Source organism: Colobus angolensis, unplaced genomic scaffold (assembly GCF_000951035.1).
Source record: "Colobus angolensis palliatus isolate OR3802 unplaced genomic scaffold, Cang.pa_1.0 Scaffold26, whole genome shotgun sequence".
Lineage (NCBI taxonomy): Eukaryota > Metazoa > Chordata > Mammalia > Primates > Cercopithecidae > Colobus > Colobus angolensis.
The window spans coordinates 7,452,796-7,474,497 of NW_012115821.1; the positions used below are offsets into that span (position 1 = coordinate 7,452,796).

The 21,702-nt window shown below is 43.0% G+C and overlaps 1 protein-coding gene and 1 long non-coding RNA gene across 4 annotated transcripts in view; one reads left to right on the forward strand and one right to left on the reverse strand.

Annotated features, from left to right (window-relative positions):
* Window positions 1–2,735, reverse strand: part of LOC105515379 — a 333,481-nt gene extending 330,746 nt beyond the window's left edge. For both annotated transcript variants that reach the window (XR_001002315.1, XR_001002316.1), the window contains exon 1: window positions 2,326–2,735. This is a non-coding gene — a long non-coding RNA (uncharacterized LOC105515379). The remainder of the gene's footprint in view (window positions 1–2,325) is intronic.
* ADAMTS9 (ADAM metallopeptidase with thrombospondin type 1 motif, 9) overlaps window positions 1–21,702 on the forward strand; it is a 177,550-nt gene continuing 155,848 nt past the window's right edge. For both annotated transcript variants that reach the window (XM_011947181.1, XM_011947182.1), the window contains exons 1-3: window positions 1–122; window positions 698–1,098; window positions 6,638–6,800. In XM_011947181.1, the coding sequence (XP_011802571.1) occupies window positions 8–122; window positions 698–1,098; window positions 6,638–6,800 (679 nt within the window). In that variant the 5' untranslated portion in view covers window positions 1–7. The remainder of the gene's footprint in view (window positions 123–697; window positions 1,099–6,637; window positions 6,801–21,702) is intronic.

The following is a 21,702-nucleotide window of genomic DNA, read 5'->3' on the forward strand; positions in this document are numbered from 1 at the left end:
AAGCACCATGCAGTTTGTATCCTGGGCCACACTGCTAACGCTCCTGGTGCGGGACCTGGCCGAGATGGGGATCCCAGACGCCGCGGCGGCCGTGCGCAAGGACAGGCTGCACCCAAGGCAAGGTAACCAGGCTCCTGCCCCCGGGACCCCGCCGGCCCCGACGCCGCCTCCCAGTCCTCGCTCCCGGGCAGGGACACCCCACAGCGGAGGCCTCTCTCCTTTTCCTAGAAAGAATTATCTCCCGCTTTGCAGCCTCTCCCTTCTTTGGGTCATCCCCAATCAATTGCTAGGGAGGGACACTGTGGAAACGAATTTAGGCAACCCCCCCCTCCACCTTGCTGTTAGCCGGATATATCCCCATCCCCACTCCCACGCTGCAAACTAAAGTAATTTAGTAATTGGGGGCACCAGATAGCGTCGTTTTATTTTATTCAGGTTATTTATCAATATCTTAAATCATATATATTTTGACTTGTTAATTGTCTGGCTCGGAATAGTGTATTCTCAGCACCTAGCACAGGTCCTGTTACTGGCACATAGTAGGAGCTTAGCAAATATTTGTCCACTGATTAAGGGTGAAGGGATTGGCTCGAATGGGCTGGAAAATGAGGTCAGAACAAAGTCCCCACCTTCGTTTTAAATTAAAGCTTGAGGAAAAATGAATTATTGGTTCATATACCTCTGCTTCTCTCCGCAGTGAAATTATTAGAGACCCTGAGTGAATACGAAATCGTGTCTCCCATCCGAGTGAACGCTCTCGGAGAACCCTTTCCCACGAACGTCCACTTCAAAAGAAGGCGACGGAGCATTAACTCTGCCACTGACCCCTGGCCTGCCTTCGCCTCCTCCTCTTCCTCCTCTACCTCCTCCCAGGCGCATTACCGCCTCTCCGCCTTCGGCCAGCAGTTTCTATTTAATCTCACCGCCAATGCCGGATTTATCGCTCCACTGTTCACTGTCACCCTCCTCGGGACGCCTGGGGTGAACCAGACCAAGTTTTATTCCGAAGAGGAAGCGGAACTCAAGCACTGTTTCTACAAAGGCTATGTCAATACCAAGTCCGAGCACACGGCCGTCATCAGCCTCTGCTCGGGAATGGTAAGTGGGCGCGCGCCACCTCCTCTCCCCTTCCGCCTCCTCGCCCGCCTCTGGAAGACTTAATTGCCCTCTAAGCCTAGAGACCCTCACTGTGGCGAGGCTCCCCTCCTCTCCGGCGTTAAATATCAGCTAGAAACTCGTAGGGTTTGGGTAGCTAGCTCTGTGCGTGCGCGTACACTGGCGTGGAGCGCACACACCCGCCCCCAGGGGCTTCTGGATGTTTCAGAGCTTTCTGGAGTTTGGACTCGGTTCAGCGGCGCATTGCCCAACGCTGCGAGGCGGCCTGGAAGTCAGTTTCCAAACTCGGAGAAAGTTGTTGGAGTTGCGGTTCCCTGCAGCAAACTTGGCCACCCGGGAGCGGAGCAGCTGAGCGCAGGGCGGACCAGACTCCTCATTGGTGCGCCTTGCATCGGGGATGTGGGGCTGAGGATCCCCGGCCCAAGGCATTGGGAGTTCCTTGTGTGTGTGTTGTAGAGGGCGGTGCGTAATCTAGAGTCCCCGCTTTCTCTCAGGGCCTTTATTCACGCGCCAGGAACCCTGAGGCTGAACTGGATTGACAGGGAGCAGGTCCCGTCCCAAGAACGGAAGGGTGGGCCGAGGGCTCTGGGGGCGGGGGAGAAGGCGGAGCCTACCCCGGACGCTTTGAACTGGGGTGGAACCGAGAGTGGGGGTGCAGCGCAGTCCAACTCTGCACCCTACTGGTGGGGTGGCCGGGAGAAACAGGATAGTGGGAGACAGCCTGGAGAGGCTGTCCAGACGTGATTTCGGTTCATCTGGGGTTTCTACTACTTAGGGGTTCCAGGGAGTGGAGAGAGGGAGCCTGCGGCGCACGTTTCCTTAGGAACTGAGGCAGGGCAGGGAGACCGCCTTCTTGCGCTGCCAAATACGCATTTAGCAGGGAATCCACGTTGGTTCCCCGACTCTCTGCCGACCCCTGCACGTGCCCTCCAGTGGATCTTACAAGGCATCTGCCCCCGACTTCTCGCCATTTGAGGAGTCGCTGCTGTACGGTTCTGGCCCGAGCAAGGGTGGTCCTTGACTTTCCCAAGCGACGTGCGTTTCTGCCACGCGCGTGTGACGCAGAAACTTACCCGGGTCAGTCTCTCCCAGCGCATGGCGCTGTACGCGCAGTGGGGTCGTAGGCAGTGTGCCCGGTGATGCCTTTACTCTTCCCGAAGCACCCACAGCCCCTCCCTCCCTTTTCTAAGTGGGGCCTTGGATACTCACCCCTGGACACTGGGCTGCTCCTTCAGTGCGCTGTCGTTCGCGGCTCTTAGAGTTCCTAAGCGCATCCTTCCTTCTCTGCCTTGCATTGGAAGGATCGGGTGGGGAGCTTGGCAAGCCTGAAGCCTGGGAGGGGGTAGTTCTAGGCTGCTGGAATTCAAGGAAAGGGATAAACCCCTTTAGCCCCCAGCAGAGCGCCCGGAGCCGTGGCTCCCGAAATGCGCTGTCGAGATTGTTTGGGGGTGGGCGGAGACGGCAGCTTGGCGAAGTGGGAGGGGGTGCTGCGGTGAGTCATCGCTGCCCCAGGACTTAGGGCAAGAGCTCCGGAATCCTTCCCGTCTTTGAAGGTTAAGGCTCGGATAGGCAGAAGTCAGCCGTCTGAGCCCAGAGCCTGGAGTGCCCCCAGATTCCAAGATAGTAACCCCCAATTCCAGGACCGTAGGGATAGGACTGCGTGTGTACGTCAAGTTTGTAAACAGTCTTTACTCCTCCTCTCTCCCCGCCTCCACACCCGCTGAAGCCGGCCCCAGCAGTTGTATAAATATTTTACTGCGCAGCACCTTCATTTTCATTGGCAGTTTTAGGTGGTAATGGGCACGTGGTTTCTTTGGGAACTGAGGACTGGGGTTTCAGAAACGACTACCTGTACTGTAATAATCTCAATTATATTGCGTTTCATTCGCAGTCTGCCTCTTTTGGGGAAAAGGGCCCTCATATATCTTCAGGATATGCGCTGTGGCTCTTTGTATCGTCAGTCATTAATCTAGCTCCAAAACCCCTGCCCCTTTGTCTTCCTTCTGGAAGTTATCTCCTCCCAAGACTTCCCCTTACCACATTATGTAGCAGTGGCGTCATGATGTTGCTAGTTCTTCGCCTAGGAGTCTTCCAGGAAATCTGGTAGACTCTTGGGAGTCTACCAGATTTTGGAGTGGGCCGTGCCATCCTGCCACCCCTAGTCACTTGTCAGTTTTTCTGAATTTCATCTGAGATGGGTCACTCACCTCTCCTGAACATCTCTACCCTAAATCTATACCCCTTGACTTTTCTCCCCGTCTCTCCTTAGGACTGATGTCTAAGAAATACTACACTGGGCTTCTTCTCCAGTCTTTCTCCTCAATCGCTAACTCCATTTGGCATTTGAGACTATTTACAGTGCAGTCAGTCACATCCACATATCCAGTCTCAGCTCCCAATCTTTCCTCCACAAATCCTGCATTCCAGGCCATGGGTTTTACACTGCTTCCTCTGCACCCCACTCTCAATCCTAGTCTTCATTGCCTTTGTGCCTTTGAATTTGCTTGGTCTTCTCACTCACCTTCACATGCTCAAATCCTACCCTTCTTTGGAGGTGTATATGATTTACATCGCTTCTTTCCCAGAAGACCTTTTCATAGTTCCCCAGGTTGATGTCATCTCTCCCCCTCCACCTTCATAGACGCTTCTGAGAGTCTCTCTTATGATGCTTAGTATGTTCTCCCTTACATCAAGGTTCTTGGTACACGTGTTTTATCCCTATCTCCTTGGCAACAGGGTCAGCATCAACTCATTTTTCTCCTATATTGGAGCTTTGTATGTTGTACTTAGTATGTACTTAGTATGTACTACATATGCATACTTAGTATACATGTTTGAATAAATAGTCACCTTAACCAAGAAAAGATAACTCTTAGGCCCACCTTTGTGAATCAACAGCACAATTAATTTTGGCATCATATTGATACGATTTATTGAGCTCTTATTATCGTCTGCCTGGCTATTATAAGTAGTTTACGTATGTATTATCTCATCCAAATCCTCCAATAACCCAATCCTCAAAACAACGCATTTTACTGACAAGAAAAAAGAAAATCTGAGACTTTGAGAGCTGGAGACTTGCCCAAGGTCTCACAGCTCATAAGTGGCAGGGTTGGGATTTCAACCAGGTATTTCTGATCCTTGGCGCTTAACCATAGACCAGAGACTGATCCTGTTCTCCTGAAGAGAATTTCAGGGTTCTTTTCTAAAAAGGCACACAACTAAAGTCAGATTAGACTCAGCACTAGCACTGTCCAGCTGCTTCTGTACCATGGAAGGGGAACTTGGGCCCAATCACTTCCTCCTTCTGTGTCTTGGTTTTCCCATTTACCAATCAAAGGTGGCAAATCGTCACCAGCTGAGCTCCCTGGCTCTTTCCCAAGACTCATGTCTCTGATGGGTTTCATATGTTGTGATATGCACTCTGATTTGTGCTGGGAGAACACCAGAGTTGTGTATTGAAAACAGGCAGAGAGTAAATTTATTAAATCACTTCTCTGGCAACTAGCTACTCTGTCTCTTAGTCTGACCACACCTGAGCTGCCCTTTTCTTAAACCAGGGGCTCATAAATCATGTGGAGAGCTTTTAAAACAAAAAACATTCTAGATCCATCCCTAGAAATTCTGAATCTGTGAGTAGTGGGTAATGCCCCAAATCTAATTGAAAAACAAAAACAAAAAATCTTCCCAGGCAATTTTGAAGCTAGCTGTTTTGGGGAACCAGTGTCTTAGCCTAGTGCTGCTCATACTTTATCATGCATAAGAATACCCTGGGAGCTTATTAACATTTCAATTCTTGGACCCTGCCCCTAGAGATTTTGATGCAATAGATCAGATTTGAGGTGGAGCACAATTATTTGAATTTCTAATAAGCTCCTGGATGATGCTGATGCGGATGCAGTTGCTGATGTTCAGGGAGTCATTTCTCCTGTGTCAGTGGAAGGATGCAAGGCATCAGAGTTTTTTTCCAGCATGGGAAATGGGAAAGTGGAAGAGAAGAGAGAAGCTTGATTTCTCCTGTTAAATACCACTCAGCAAGGTGGCATAGGGAATTTTTCAGCGTTCTTGTAATTTTTAGTTTGGGTGGTTCAGTCTTGAGGTATCATTTATCATTTGCAAAAACTTGGGTATGTGGAGTGAAAAGGAGCAAAAGTGACTTGCAGGGTGCTTAGAATAATTAGGAAGAGCAAATTTTATCTTAATGGTTAGAGGCTAATGTTGGCAACACCAAAAACTGTTCATGAGTTCTAAGTCATTGCAAGGTGTCAGGCATTTTGCTAAGCACTTAATTATCATTATCTCCTTTAATCTGCACAGTAACTCGTTACATTAAGTATCTTTATCCCCAGCTGACAAAAAAGGAAGCTTAAGCTCAGAGTGGTCAAGGAACTTGCCCAAGGTGAATGGGTAGGTGGTGGTGCTGAAACTGGAACCTAGAGCCATCTGGCTTCAAAGCCTTGCAGGACATCACTCCCCTATTTTGCAAAGGAAAGGGTTGGTGAGAGGATCATGTGCCAGCATTACAGGTGGTACCACCTTGAATGCATTGTGGCCAAAATATGCTTTTTGAATTTGAATCAATGGGAAGACTTCAATAGGACAGCTTTTCCTGCTAGAATACATACTTGTCCGTAAGTTTCCAGGCTCTTTAAGTTTCCAAGACTCTTTCAACAGCCTGTAGTAATGATTGGAACTTGAGCCCTAAGGAAGTATTTCTTAGAGACAGATTTGGATAGCAAGTATAATCAACTGGAGTCAAACCAAGAATCAGTTACTGATATGACACTTTGGAAGGCTGAGCCAGGAGTTCAAGACCAGCCTGGGCAACATATTGAGACCCCCATCTCTACAAAAAGTAAAAAATTTAGCTGGGCATGATGGCATGCACCTATAATCCCGGCTACTCAGGAGGCTGAGGGGGATCGCTTGAGCCCAGGAGTTCAAGGCTGGGTGAGAGGGCAAGACCCTATCTCTAAAATAATAAGAATAGTAAATAATAAATAATTTTTAGAAAATGTACTGATATGACAGAGAGTGAAAATAAACCACTTCTCCACATATGTTGCAGCATTTTCAGTTGAAACAACCCTTCTGAGAAAGAGTTTGGGTAGGCCGGGCGCGGTGGCTCAAGCCTGTAATCCCAGCACTTTGGGAGGCCGAGACGGGTGGATCACGAGGTCAGAAGATCGAGACCATCCTGGCTAGCGCGGTGAAACCCCGTCTCTACTAAAAAATACAGAAAACTAGCCGGGCGAGGTGGCCGGCGCCTGTAGTCCCAGCTACTCAGGAGGCTGAGGCAAGAGAATGGCGTAAACCCAGGAGGCGGAGCTTGCAGTGAGCTGAGATCTGGCCACTGCACTCCAGCCTGGGCGACACAGCAAGACTCTGTCCCAAAAAAAAAAAAAAAAAAAAAGAGTTTGGGTAAAATGACACCATCTTTACTTGAAAATGTTCTTTTGTTTTTCTTCCTCCCAATGACTGAGTTATGTTAAATCAACCTCCCATCTCTCTTCATTTGCAGCTGGGCACATTCCGGTCTCATGATGGGGATTATTTTATTGAACCACTACAGTCCATGGATGAACAAGAAGATGAAGAGGAACAAAACAAACCCCACATCATTTATAGGCGCAGCACCCCCCAGAGAGAGCCCTCAACGGGAAGGCATGCATGTGACACCTCAGGTATTTGCTTCTTGCTTACCCAGAGAGTCCAGCTCTTTGAGATGGGTAAATTGCTATGCTACAGAAATGTAGCTCTCTTCCAGTCTACAAAGTGCTACCATATGCATTATTGTTTATTCAGTCCTCAAATGAGGTAGGGATACATATCCCACTGTACAGATGGGGAGACTAAGGAGAGGTTTAGTACCTTTTCAGAGGTGCACAGCTAAGAAGTTATAAAGTCAGGATTTGAACTCAAAGTAGTGACTCCATGCCCTCTATGGGCAGAGCTGCCTTTTTGGTTGAAGTTGCTGATTTTTAGGGTTCAGCTTGAGTAATACTCAAGTCATGATAGTAGCACCCTCAGTCACCAAATGCTTGTTTTTTTTTTGGCATCTTCTGTTCATTTGGGTGTTTTTTGTTTTTTTGTTTCACCATGTACGGTTACAGAAATGTCTTATAAATGGAAGTCACAAAAACGTATGTGTTTGTTGAATGTTTCCTATAAACTTCAGATTTGCTCATGTTCTGTGACTTAAGGAACTGTAGGCAGGTACCTGTATGTTGTTACGCTGTGAGGTACCAATCAACCAGTCAAATCCTATAGTCTCCTTCCATCCTGGCCAGATTCTCTGAGGTTTTGTGCTGACATGTTTGGCCATTGTCAGGGATACGTCATTCTGAGCACTCTGGAAAGCTTCTGTCTGTGTTTCTCCATCTGCAATCTTGTAGCAACATTCCACCGCCTCAGAAGCCTGGTTACTTTCTGCCTGATGATAGGTTATCCTATGAAATAATTCCTCAATTTGGTCCTGCATCTTAGGTTGTTCATGAAAATACTTAAAAAAAATTCTTGGACTTCCTGTCTCTAAAACTTTTATCTTTCTTTCTATTCTTTATTTTTAAAATTGCTTCTCCAAATAAAATAACATCTCAGGGTTTTTCTGGTATCTCCAAACAAGGCCACAATTCAAGACCACCAGGAGTTTCCTCAAATGCTACCCAGAGGATCACTTACTTCATCTTATACCTGTACCAGGTTGTTCAGTGGGATAGCATGTGCTGTCCTATTCTCTCCTGGAATTATTATCTCTAAAGTGAATCCTTTAATAAAAGATAACATTGACCATTTATAACCTACAAGTAGCGAAATTTACAGGTGTAGCATTGTAGATCTTTTGGCTTTATTGCATCCAATTCTGTGTTCTTACCACCACAAGATGGAATATAACTGAAGCATTCTGTCAGACTCTAAAGAACCAAGGGATATGAGGAGTAGAGGGGCAAGTATACTTAGATAGATCAAAAACAATAGTTTCAGCAGCGGGTACAGAGTCAAGACTGCCAGCCACCAGCAAGTTTAATGAACAGGACATTTATCACATTTTTGACTGTGCTAATAAGACCATTGACCTTAACTTCTTGACTTCCCAAATCTGTATTAGCAAGTACACATTTTAGACGTGTGTATAAATGTAAACATAACATGAAATGTATACGTGACATACAGAAATGAAATTTGCAATTTCCCTCCTTCTATCTTATTTGTATTTATTCAGAAGACACTGAAATATTTTTTTCACTAATGAATTTATTGACCAATGACACTTTAGGGGAGTGTCACTGGTCATAACCAATTTATTGACATGACCAATGCCACTCCCCTAAAGTGGCTACAGGTCAACATTTTTTAAAATGACTATTTATTATTGTTTTATTCTGTACATGCATTGTGCAAAGCACTGTACCTGCACTACCTTGCTTAATCCTTATCACAAACCTGTGAGGTAGGTACCATTCGTAACTCCATTGTATAATACCTGGAAAAGGAGCTGAGATTTACAGAGATGAAGTAGTTTGCCCAAGATCTCACAGCTAGTCCACAATGATGACCCATGTTTGTCTGTCTTATTCCGTGACTCATTTTCTCTGTGCAGGTGTCTATGTGGAAAAGAGAGGGGGCAGAAAGAGAAAGTCTTTATTAGTATTGTGATTCAAAAAAATCTTCAAGGTTCATTTTAAAATATTAATTATGCAAGTTAATGGACATTTGATTTCCTGGGCTGGAGGAAATGTCATTGTCAAACCCTGTTAAAAACACAAAGAAGAGTGAATCTTAAAAATGTCAAGCTTGAGAAAAATGAAGATGCCTTAGTTAAAAAAAAAAAAAAAAGTATCTGGGTTCCAGTCATTATTAAGGTTGGTGCCTTTAAGTACCACCTTCCAAATCACCAATGCCAGTATTTTTAGTTTTCTTCCTAGTGTGTGCTTTCTCCTGACCAATATGGCGTGCCGTTCCTTCATCCCATGTGATGAACCAGGAGCCCAGCAGTTTTGATCAGCTCTTCCAAAGGTTGCTGCTGGGCTGTGCCACTCTGGTCTCTCTCTTCCAGCTACTTCTGCACCCCTTCTTTGAATTCAGATGCAGTTTCTCAGGACAGTTTAGAATATGGCACGATTCATCAGCAGACATCAGAGGAATGGACCAACAGGTCAAGGACACCTCTGAAACCAGGTAGCCTTTGCACAGGGAGTGAAAGTAGGTTGGGGTGGGAGTAGTCCCTCTTGCCAGAGAGAAAAGGGCAATAGCAATAGCAATAGCAATCCATTCAGATTCAGTGATACAGTGAATCCATTCAGATTCAGTGATACACCTTCCCTCCCAACCCCCAATCAAGAGCAGTGGTTGGTAACCAAAAGTAACCTTTAGAAGTACCCTGGGAGCCTCATACAAATGCAGGTTCTTTAAAACAAAACAAAACAAACCCCTCTCCCAGGCAAATGTGATGAAGCAAGAATCAGTGGTTTTAATAGTGCTCCAAGTGATTCAGATGTTTAGCTACATTTTGAGAGTCACTGCTAAAGTTGGGTTTAAGGCAGTAGTCATTATCTGTCACTTGCTGTTGGCATTGCTGTGAACTTGACTTTCTACATCAGGGCTTTCCATGTCTCCTCTTCTCATAGAATGATAGAATATTGGAACTGGAGGAGTCCTTAGCAGTCTGGTCTAGACCAACACTCTAATTCTGTGCAGATAGGGAAACTGAAGTTGCAGGATGTTAAGATGCTTCCTCCCAGGACTGATACCCTATATATTCAACACCAACTCATCTGAACTTTCCCTAGCCTTCGGAGAGAGATTCTGCTGAGCTAGGTGTAACTCTTTAGTTACCAGATCATGGGAGTTGGAACAGGGCAAGACACAATGGCTGTGACACTTTCACATGCAGATGGAATATGTCTTGGTCATTTCTGAGTCTTGAGGTATGCCTAATTTTCAAAAAAGGATTCTGAGATAACTTAAGTTAGAAAGGGAAGCATAGAAGGAATCTACTGCAATGAAAGCTTTATAGGTTTAGAAAGGAGTCTACAACTCCGTTTCTTCATTCATGCGTCCATTCATTCGGTTAGCCATCAAGTCTTTATTGACCAACTCCTCTGTGCCAGGAGGAGAAAACCAGTAACTGTCCGTATTCCTGGTGAGTTGTATGACTTCAAGCACACTTTATAATATAAAGTAAGAATAACATGTACCTTTCAAGATTGAAGTTAGAGCTAAATGAGTATGAAATAATGAAAGCTGCCAGGACAGTGTTTATTTAGCAGGTGGTAGACAATCACAGAATGACAGGTTTTTTTTTTTTTTTTTTAAGGGTTCATGAAAATAGAAAACAAAACACCACAATAAGGAAAGGAAAACTCAAAATATGAAAATTCGGAGCTAATAGCCTAGTGCTTCTGGGTAATCATGAAGGGTTTAGGGGACTTGCCCAAGGTCACCCTGCCAGCTAGTAGCAAGGCTGAAGGTGCTTTCTGTCCCCTTGTTTCCTCTGTACCCAATGCAGCCATTTAAACATTTTCTTTCTTGCAAGTTTCTCTTGGCCCAGTGGCTGCCCTTCCCGATTGTATCTGTTTTGTCATCACTGGTTACGTCTACGTGTATACATTTGGGTCCCTTGTGTGTCTCTGCATTTATTTGTCTTTTCATCCTATTTGTGAGTTCCTTAGGGTTCAGGATGGGAAGTGGGGTGTCTTCTCTCCCTATGACATGCCCTTGTGACTGCAGTGTCCTTTACACACGGGGTCCTCAGTAAAATTCACTGTGCTCACTGCCTGCCAGCCCTACACACCAGGGGGACAAGCTAAAGGCCTATGGGAACCCTTCGGAGAGTGGCTTGCTTTTATAAGCCACTTCCTTCCGATCCTTCCTATTGCTTGTTTCCGGAAGAAATCTCAAGTTCTGTTTCACAGACACTCTCTGTTTGACCCTGAGTTTTGTACAAGAGGGTTTAGTGGTTCTTATCAGTGCTTCCTGGTAGGTGGGTGAGAGAAAGGCAGGGAAGAAGGCTGTTTTGTTTGCCTGGGCCTGGAAGACAAGTGTTTTTTCTCCAACTCAAACTTCTCCCTCACCTTCCCATCTCAGCAAGGCCAGGTGATTTTTGTTTCTTAAGGCGTTTAAGAACTGTCTACTCTGTGACCCATCAATGCTGTGCCTAGAGAAATAATCGGACAATTGTGTAAAGGTGTTTATGAACCAGATCCAGTATAGTGTTATTTATTATAGCAAAAGACTGGAAACAGCCTAAGTCCTCTTTGGGAGGAAGATAGATCAATACATTATGATGCAGGCATATAATGGATTCCTATGCATCTGTTAAAAATGATGGCCTGAATTTATGTTACCAAACACAGAAATATATATTCAGTGAACAAGCAGATGATAAACTAGTATGTTTGGTAGGATTTTTTTTTTAAATGATAAACTGTATTTGTGTACATGTGTGTAAACAGAAAATCTGAAGTAAAGACATGAAAATATTAACAGTGGGCCGGGCGCGGTGGCTCAAGCCTGTAATCCCAGCACTTTGGGAGGCCGAGACGGGCGGATCACGAGGTCAGGAGATCGAGACCATCCTGGCTAACACAGTGAAACCCCGTCTCTACTAAAAAATACAAAAAACTAGCCGGGCAAGGTGGCGGGCGCATGTAGTCCCCGCTACTAGGAGGCTGAGGCAGGAGAATGGCATAAACCCAGGAGGCGGAGCTTGCAGTGAGCTGAGAACCGGCCACTGCACTCCAGCCCGGGCGACAGAGCGAGACTCCGTCTCAAAAAAAAAAAAAAAAAGAAAAGAAAATATTAACAGTGATTATTTATGGTTACTAGGCAGTCTTTACTTTGGAAATTTTATATTCTTACATTTTGTGACTCCTTTACTATGTTTCTATAACAGTTTCATAATCAGAAAATACAGATAAAATGAAATGGGGACAGTAGCATGGATTTATTTTGCTAGACCCATTGAACTTGTCACTAGAGACCAATAGCCAAGCCACATTTTGGTCTCTTAGGATCTTAAGACCTTAAAAGTGGAGATTATCAGTCCTTTATTTTCTTGCAATGAGGCAGTCTCAATAACCAGACAGATAAAAATCCTGCCTCATGTCTACTTCTTTGGGACATCTGTGGCTGGTTAGAGTTGAATCTCCCATTCAACCCAGCTAAATTGCCTTGTGCCTGTTGGACTGACCCTGGTATTATTAAGATTTAATCTCCCTTAAGCACTGGTGACTCTGTTTGTCACTCCCATGAGAGAGTACCATCACTTCCTGATTGGGATTTCCAGGCTGCAGTTACAAAGGCTAGAAAACATAAGATGATAATTAAAGCCATCATCTGTTAGGCTCTTATGTGCATATGGGATCACTATGCTACACACTTTACACACATTATCATATGTAATACATTCATCAACATTGTAGGTTAGGTATTATTACCCCTATTTGTTGAGAAAATTAGCTCAAAGAGGTTGAGAAACTTTTCCAGAAAGTCACACAGCCAGGAAGAAGAGAGTCTGAGCCTTAACCCAATCTGATTCCAATGTGCTATACTGTGGGTCGAATTGCATTGAAAACACAAATGGAAACTGCTATCTAGAAACCCCTTTTTTGGTTTGTTTGGTTTTTTTGAGGCAGAATCTCACTCTGTTGCCCAGGCTGGAGTGCAGTGGCACGATCATAGCTTACTATAGCCTTCATTTCCAGGGCTCAAGGGATCCTTACACCTCAACCTCCCAAATAGCTAAAACTGGAGACACAGGCCACCACGCATGGCTAATTAAAACAAACAAACAGAAAAAACAGATCTCCTGTAGAGACAGGATCTTCCTGGGATTATAGGACTGAGCCATCATGCCTGGCCTACAAACCCCTTTTTAACTTCAGGTTTTGGAGCATCTTCTTTGACTACCATCTAATTTCCATTCTCTAGATGATACTAATAAGAATTGACATTTGCTGAGCATGTATCATGTGGTTGGCTCTGTTCCAAGCACTTTACATGGATTACATATTTCAATTCTTACCACAAACTCCATTTTGCAGATTGGAAAACTGAGACACAGAGAAGTCCATAATGTTGACTTGCCCAAGGTTATAAAGCTCATAAACATACCATTTTCTTCAGCCCTTGTGTCCTGGTCTAGTTAGAGGATCTTTTTTGGCCTCAGCATTGATTTGACTGCCTTCATATATAAACTATTTCTGCTGGCAGGAATTTTTTAATGCCTGTCTGGAATTTGATTTGATTTGAGGAAGGCTGCCTGGTGCCTGAAATTCCCACCAAGACTCTAATGACTCACTGAGGCCTTGTGTCTGTCTCCAGCAGGCCTCTGATGGAGTGTATACTTGTTACACATTAACCTCTTGGATCCCATTAATAATTTAGCATAGATTAGCTGATTAGATTAGCTGCCCTTCGAGTGGTGCCCAAATGGAGTGAGAGACAGAGCTGGGGAGCAGACCCCTGAGGGGGCTTTTGGTAAAACATTCTGGGGCAGCCTGTGGGTTCCAGGCAGTGACAAAAGCTTTGGCTGACTTCAGAATCCTGCCTGGGCCCCAAGCAGGTCAGTGGTTGGTGGCTAATTAGTGACTTATGCTAGGAACTGGTCTTCCTGCACTTTCACCGCACACTTTCTGCATTCTTAGACCCTTTCAGCCTTGTAGAGATCAAGAGCAGGCAGCATTTAAGGAACTGTGTACTTGGCAATGTGGAAGCACATTATGATTATTTCATTTACTCCTGCAACAGTTCGTGGGAGGAAGATGCTCTGGTTATTCCCATCTTACAAATGAGAAAGCTGAACTCAGAGAGGTGAATAAACTTGTCCATAACGTGCAGAAGAGACGTGAACAAACTTGTCCACAGTGTGCAGAAAGGGAAAAAGCTGGCACTGCAACTCAAGACTGATTATGAATTTTTAAAGACAGTTATTGCCATTTGGGATTTATGGTTTGAGCCTGATTTCCTTTCATTTTCCCCTTTTTGTTCTTCATCGGAGTTTATTCAGTTTTTCTCTTCTTTGTAGTCTTCAGTGACTTTCTGTCTAATAAACAATCAGTATAAGCAATGACCTCTAAAATCCTTGGTAAATTATTAGAAAATCACTGTTTTAAATACATTAATTCTTTATTTCTTCAACTTGATCTACTGAATGGTACTTATAAAAATTCTGCTTTCCCTTTTTTTTAAAAAAAAAAACTTTGGTATTAATAGTGTAGTACTCCAATAAAGTCATTAAGAAGTAGTAAAAAAGAAACTTCTATTATAGGAATTGTACCTTCTTTCATTTGTTCCCATTTATTCATTAATTTTTTTAAAAAAATATCATTTTGTTTTTAAAAACCATTTTATTATGAACATCTTCAAGCATACGTAAAGGTAGAGACAATAATAAAATGAACCACTATAAACACCATGAATCTTAATAATGACTAAGATTTTTCTACATTTGCTTATTTTTCTTTATGCTGAGTATATTAAAGCAAACCCAAGATACCATCTCTAAATATTTCATGATAAATCTTTGAAAAGTGGAGCTCTTTTCCTATGTAACTATAATAGTATTAGTATTTGATACATAATATGTATCAAGTAATATTATAAATAATGTTTCAGCAAAATTAACAATAATTCCTTCATATTGAGTACACAGTAGTTATATTCAAATTTTTCTCATTGTCCCCAAAATGCCTTTTTACAATCATTTGTTAGATTGTGATCTAAACAAAGTCCACACATTGCAACTCGTTGTGTCTGAAGCTACTTTTCACTTTGTTGTCCTTATTGCTATTGTTAAAATTGCTATTTTTGTTCTAGTTTTAGTTTTGCTGCATATAGCCCCTTTTTCCCTTCCATTGCTCTTAGTCTTTGCTTCATCTTTATCATCATAAGGTCAGGCTGCAGTTGCAAGGATTTGAAAAGCAAGGCCAGCCTCCAAGGCCAGAGCAGGTACCCAGAGCAAAGCCCCTGGGCCATTAAACCACTTCTCAGAGTGATTTAATTGAAGGGAAAAGGCAGTATCTTTGGGAGGATTTTGACTCCTTGCCTGAAGTGCCTTGATAGCTCTCATTGTGATGTTCCTATCAATAGAAAGATCTTCAATCTACAGTGTCGTCATGCATAGGGTGTGTGTGACCCATGCATTCTTGTTAGGTAATTTTGTGAACGTCACAGAGTGCACTGACACAAACCTAGATAGGATAGCCTACTACACACCTAGTCTAGGTGGTACATAGCCTATTGCTCCTAGGCTATAGACCTGTACAGTATGTAACTGTACTGAATACTGCAGGCAATTGTAATGTGATATTAAGTATCTATATATTTAAACATAGAAAAGGTAGAGTCAAAATTTAGTAGTATGATCTTAGGAGACCACTGTCATATCTGCATTCCATCATTGACTGAAATATTAAACTACCTTTTCTATCCTTAAAGGATCTCCCTCACCTGTGTTTTGAAGCCCAGAAGGGCCAGTTTGCAATTAGGAATGTAAGGTGGCAAGTTAGGTTTGTACCTGAGATTAGGGCTCATTTACATACAAAATACGCTTATTCCCCAAAACCTTTTTTGTGTTGTTGTTTGAGAGTCTTGCTCTGTTGCCCAGGCTGGAGTGCAGTGGTGCAATGTTGGCCCACTGCAACCTCCACTTTCCAGGTTCAAGCTATTCTTGTGCCTCGGCCTCCCAAATAGCTGAGATTACAGGGGTGCATCACCACACCCAGCTAATTTGTATATTTTTAGTAGAGACAGGGTTTTGCCACGTTGGCCAGGCTGTCTCAAACTCCTAGCCTCAAGTGGTTCATCTGCTGTGGCCTCCCAAAATGCTGGGATTACAGGTGTGAGCTACCACGCTTGGCCCCCAAAACTTTTTAATTAAGCTTCTGGATCCAAACACAGCCAGAAGAGCTGCCTGCTTTACACCTTCTGTGCCATCTCAGAACGTTTCCCTGTTTCTTGCTAATCATATTTTAGGAATTCCTGACACTTTGCTTCAGAAACCCATTCCCTGCTGAAGAAAAGGCGTGCTACAAGGATAAATACTTGATAATATGTTCACCTTCACAGGAACCACCTGAAACTGGTTAAGATGCACATCGTTCTTTAGAAGGGACTTCAGAATTAGCAGAAGGCTCTGACAGAGGGCCATCTAGCTGACAGAGGCAGGAAGATTTTGGTGTTGACCTGAGAACCCTTCAGATCTTTCACTTAAGTGGGCTTTCTTTTTAAAGTAAGACATGGCAAAGTTTCTTGAGTTTCTTCATATGAGAGGATAAGCCCAATTTGGTTAATAAAGTGCTATTTTATCATGCATTGAGGTTTAACATTTGCACCTTTGTATCTGCCAAAGATGGTTTCTTTATGATAATTGTATCATTAAAGAGTCTTTATTATAGCCATTTATGGCTGTGTTTTCTCATTTGACGTTTTACTTCTGGACCAGATATCTGCATGGATGTTCTGTGCAACTGAAAATCATTAATAAATAATCTGAATATCACAAAAAGAGCATGGGTGAATGCAAGATCTGATGTGGTATGCACATGTGACTGAGTAGTGGGCTTTGAGAAGGAGCAAAGTCAAACATGGGGCAAATGTTGGCACAAGTCTTCCTTTTTATTGATTCCCAATTCTTATATGACATTAGATTAAGAATGAGTGTTAAAAATGCAGTTGCTGTGTGGAAAAAAGTTCAAGTTAATGTGATTGGCTTGAGAATTTTTCTGCTAATATGTTTTTATTTTTTGATAAATCTTTTTATTTTCCATTAGTGTTTCCTGGTGTTTTCCTTCCATTTCTCTATTAATGTATAATTTACATGCCATAACATTTACCCTTCCTAGTGTATAGCTCTGCAGGTTTTGGCAAATGTATAGTCATAGAACCATCATGATAATCAAGTTATAGAGCAGTTTTTGGTGTCCTTTGTAATCAGCCCCTCTCCCCACTCCTTTTTTCTGTCTCTATAGTTTTGTCTTTTGCAGAATATAGAAATAATCACTAAGCACAGTGTGTTTGAGGTTCATCCACATTGTTGCCTGTATCAGTAATTCATCCTTTTTTATTGGTGAACAGTATTCCATTGAATGGATATGCCACCATTTCTTTAACCATTACGCACTTGAGCAACAGTTTTTGACCATTACAAATAAAGCCACTATAAATATTTGCATACAGATTTTTGTGTGAATATAAGTTTCTACTTCATTTGGATAAATACCTAGGCATAAGATTACCAGCTTATGTGGCTAATGTATGTTTCACTCTATTAGAAACTGCCAATGTATTTTTCAAAGTGGTTGTGCCATTTTGTAGCCACACCTGCAGGGTATGAAAGTTCCAGTTCCTCTGCATCCTCTCCAGCACTTGGTATTGTCAACATTTTGTTGTTCTGCTTTTGTTTTTTGAAGTTTAGCTATTCTAATAGGTGTTTAGTGGAATTTCATTACAGTTTTCATTTGCATTTACCTAAAGACTAATGATATTGGGTATTTCTTCATGTGCATATTTGCTGTCCATGTATCTTCTTTGGTGAAGTATCTGTTCAAATCTTTCAGCAATTTTTTAAAACTTAGAATATTTGTTTTCTTTATTCTAAGTTTTAAAAGTTCTGAAAGTTCTTTATTCTGTATATAAGTCCTTTGTCAGTTCTAAGTTCTGAAAGTTCTTTATTCTGTATATAAGTCCTTTGTCAGACATAGTTTGCAAATATTGTCTCCCAGATTGTGGCTTGTCTTTCAAAGTCTCTTAATTTGTAAATGCTTATTTCATACATAGCTTCTTTATTTTATTGCCAGTACTTCATGCACCATAGATTTCATGCAGTCCCAGAACTACATAGCAAGAAAGTGTAGTGGAACATGCAGTATAGAGCTTGTCCAAAAAATGGAATAGGAGAGGCTTATTTAGGATTTATTATTCAAAGCCATGGTCTCGGCCAAGAGAAAAGGCAGTTGTTATTTTTATTGCTCATCTGTATACAGAAACACAACTCTTCATGTCCAACCAGTGTACTTTGTGATGGGAATGTGTTGTCTTAGCTCATGGGTGAAAACAGGTCCAGAGGAGCCTCTTCATAGGTAAGAATGCAACTGTGTTTTTTTGCATGTATGTTGCATGTGTGTATGTGCATGCAGACAGCTCGAGAGAAAGAGAGAGTCAGAGGCACAATGAGACAGAGACAGAGGTAAAAGAGTTTGGTGTTAATAGTTTGAGATTCAGCCCTTACGACCACATGCCCTGCTGCTGAAGAGGGATAGAAGATGTAACTCTGTAAATCCTGAAAGTTTCCATCCTGTGCTTTGTGGACAATTTAAATGCTTTTCCAGAGATATCTTGGATTATATACTTTTTTTTTCTTTCAAGCCAGTTTCCTAGTTCTCACATTTGATGTTATTTCATTGTAACAAGTCAGATTAGAGAAAATAGAAGTGGTTTTTCAGAAACTATTATCTGTTTTAGCAGGTCTGAAATAAAATTTTCCCAATGAGTAATGGAGTACAGTGTAGACTGTACTCCCCTTAATATAATTTAACATCAGCAAAAGTCCACTTCTTTTGTGTTGGTCTCTCTCTTTTGGAATTATTCTGCCTTCTTCTACCCTGCCAGCCTGCTGACTGTTTCATCCATACCGTTTCTAAGAGTGACAGTGGCTCAGAGGGAATCTCTGTTGGGTTTTGCCCCTTTGGAAACTCAGGACTTCATTTTTAATCATCATTCACTTTTATCTTATAAAATACAAGAATTCATAAATTTTTAATACTGAGGGAAACTTTAGAGAGAACCTCTATTCCAGGCCTTCTCTTTATGCATAAGAAGATCAAGGCCCAGAACTTCGAAGGGACTCCTAATCTTGGAGCTAGAACGAATGGCAGAATTGAACACAGGCTTCTTACTTCCCAGTCCTGTGTTCTTTCCAGGCTGTAACACAAGGAAAAGCTGCAGATGGTGCCTGGAAAGAGGATGTTCAAAAGTATGACTCAAATGAGCTTTGGGAAGTGTCATTGTATTGATTTTAAGTGTGGGAATAATTAAGAATGAACTGGTGAGACAGTTCAAGAAGTTGTCTCAAGCTTATAGAGAAAGATAGAAAGCTTTCAATTCATTTAAGGGATTAAGTTGTCACATCGAGAGCTGAGTATACAGCAACCACATATGATTTTAAAATAAATAAACCAATCAAGCCTTTTCTGAGCTGGACCAGGGTATTGGGGAAGGTGGCCTGTGGCTGGGGAAGAAGACCAGTGAGGTCTACCGGTCACTGGAGTACAGCATGCCCCTGTGGTCACTCACTTCCATGGTCATGGAACATGGACTTTGGGATGAGAAAGGGTTTCAGTTGCAGGCCCTATAAACCAGTCCTCAGTGCCTGTAAACTAGGAGACCTGTGTATCAAAAGAATGTGGGAGATACACTCCCTACGAGTTGCTTACATGCCTTTTCAAAGAGCTCCAGCCCAACTGCGCTTTAATCTCTGCTATGAGAATGATACCTAGACCCACCACAGGCACCACATTCAGCGTCAGGGCCACCCACAAGCTGCAGTGAAATGTCAGATAGCAGGCAGATCCCAGCAGCAGGCCTGGGAGCCACTTCATTCCAGCAGCCTTAACCTGCTGCTCATTCTAAGTAATGAGAGTTAGCACAGCCCGTGCCTCCAGAGTACTTCCTACCCACCAGGCCCCGTTCTAACACTTTATGTAGACTAAGTCATTTCACCCTCCCTACTGCCCTATTAGGCATGAACTGTCATTATCCTCTTTTCACAGATGAGGAGACTGAGGCACAGAGGGCTGAAGTGACTCACCAGAGTTCACAAAGATTTAATGCAGAGCAGCTGGGATTTACACACAGGTCTCTCTGATTCCTGAGCTCCCGCTCTTATCTCCCACAACACACTGTCTCCGGTATCCACTCTGCAAACACTTCCTGCCTAGAATGCACCATCCTATATGGTCACCAGGAGGCCCTTGAGATGTAGCTAGTATCACATGTAGAAATAATATTTTGCATAATTGGGTTCAATAGAATCTATTATTAAAATTAATTTCATCTGTTCCTTTTGACGTTAAAAAAAATGTGGCTACTAGAAATTCTTAACTTCCATGTGTAGCTTGCATTTTATTTCTACTGGAGAGTGCAAGCCTGGGAGATGCCAAGCCGTGGCACAAAGCAGTCTGAGAAGCGGCCATGGCAAGTGAGCTGCAGCCAGGACAGGGTGGCTGTGGGCAGCTGGCACCCTGCCAGGCAGAAAGGTCACTCTCCCACTACTGCTAAGAGATAGAGTGGGTTGAAACCAACATTTCCCAAATAGTACTTCACAGGATATTGATAGCAAAACTAAATGTCTCTTAGTAAAATACAGGCCCTAGGATGTTCAGCATCTTATACTACTTCATATTAGATACTTTAAGTATTTTCTCAAGTTATTTCAAGTGTCCCTCAGTTTCCTCATTTATGAAATGAAGGTAATAGTTCCTACCGTATCGGGTTGCTCTGAGGAATAATCAAGTGCTTAGAAGAGTGCCTGACAATGCGGGGTCTTTTTTGGTTCCATATGAACTTTAAAGCAGTTTTTTCCAATTCTGTGAAGAAAGTCATTGGTAGCTTAATGGGGATGGCATTGAATCTATAAATTACCTTGGGCAGTATAGCCATTGTCACAATATTGATTCTTCCTATCCATGCAATTTGTTTGTGTCCTCTTTTGGAAACCATCATTCTCAGCAAACTATCGCAAGAACAGAGAACCAAATACCAAATACTCATAGGTGGGAACTGAACAATGAGATCTGCCACTCGGACACAGGAAGGGGAACATCACACACAGGGTCCTATTGTGGGGAGGGGAGAGCGGGGAGGGATAGCATTAGGAGATATACCTAATGTAAATGACGAGTTAATGGGTGCAGCACACCAACATGGCTCATGTATACATATGTAACAAACCTGCACGTTGTGCACATGTACCCTAGAACTTAAAGTATAATTAAAAAAAAAAAAAAAAAGAGTGCCTGACACAGAGAAAAGCACTCAACAAACGTTGGCCAGTATGATTATGGCCTGTAGTCATTGTTCTTATCACACTTAGTTGAAGGAGCTACAGAATGGAGAATGAAAAGGACACAGAAGAGCTTTTGGGGCTAGTGCACTCAAATCTCAAGCCCAAGTCAGCAAATTTAACTCCCCAGGTAGCTGGAGACACCCATCCCCTTAAAAGGTAGTGAGGGGACCCTCAGACACCTCCCACTGCCCACCACCGCTCCTTGAAAGCCAAGAGGCTTCTCAGTTGTTGCCTTCCACTCCCACACCCTTCTCTCCCTGAGAGGGAAGCCCATCCACACATCCCACCTGCGTTTTGTTATAGTGCCAGTGATGGTGCTGTCCCCATCACTTGCCTCTTGGCAAAGATCCTGTAAGTTTGGCAATCATGCGATTCAACAAATGTAAACTGGTTTCTTTCCTGCAAGACTTCTTAGGGCTCTTAAAATGCTAATGTGCATGGAGAAAGTTCCAGATGTGCAAGCTGTGTTAAGTGTTTTGCAAAGTTAATTGACTTGTTTTTGAAAGTATCTTATGGGACTA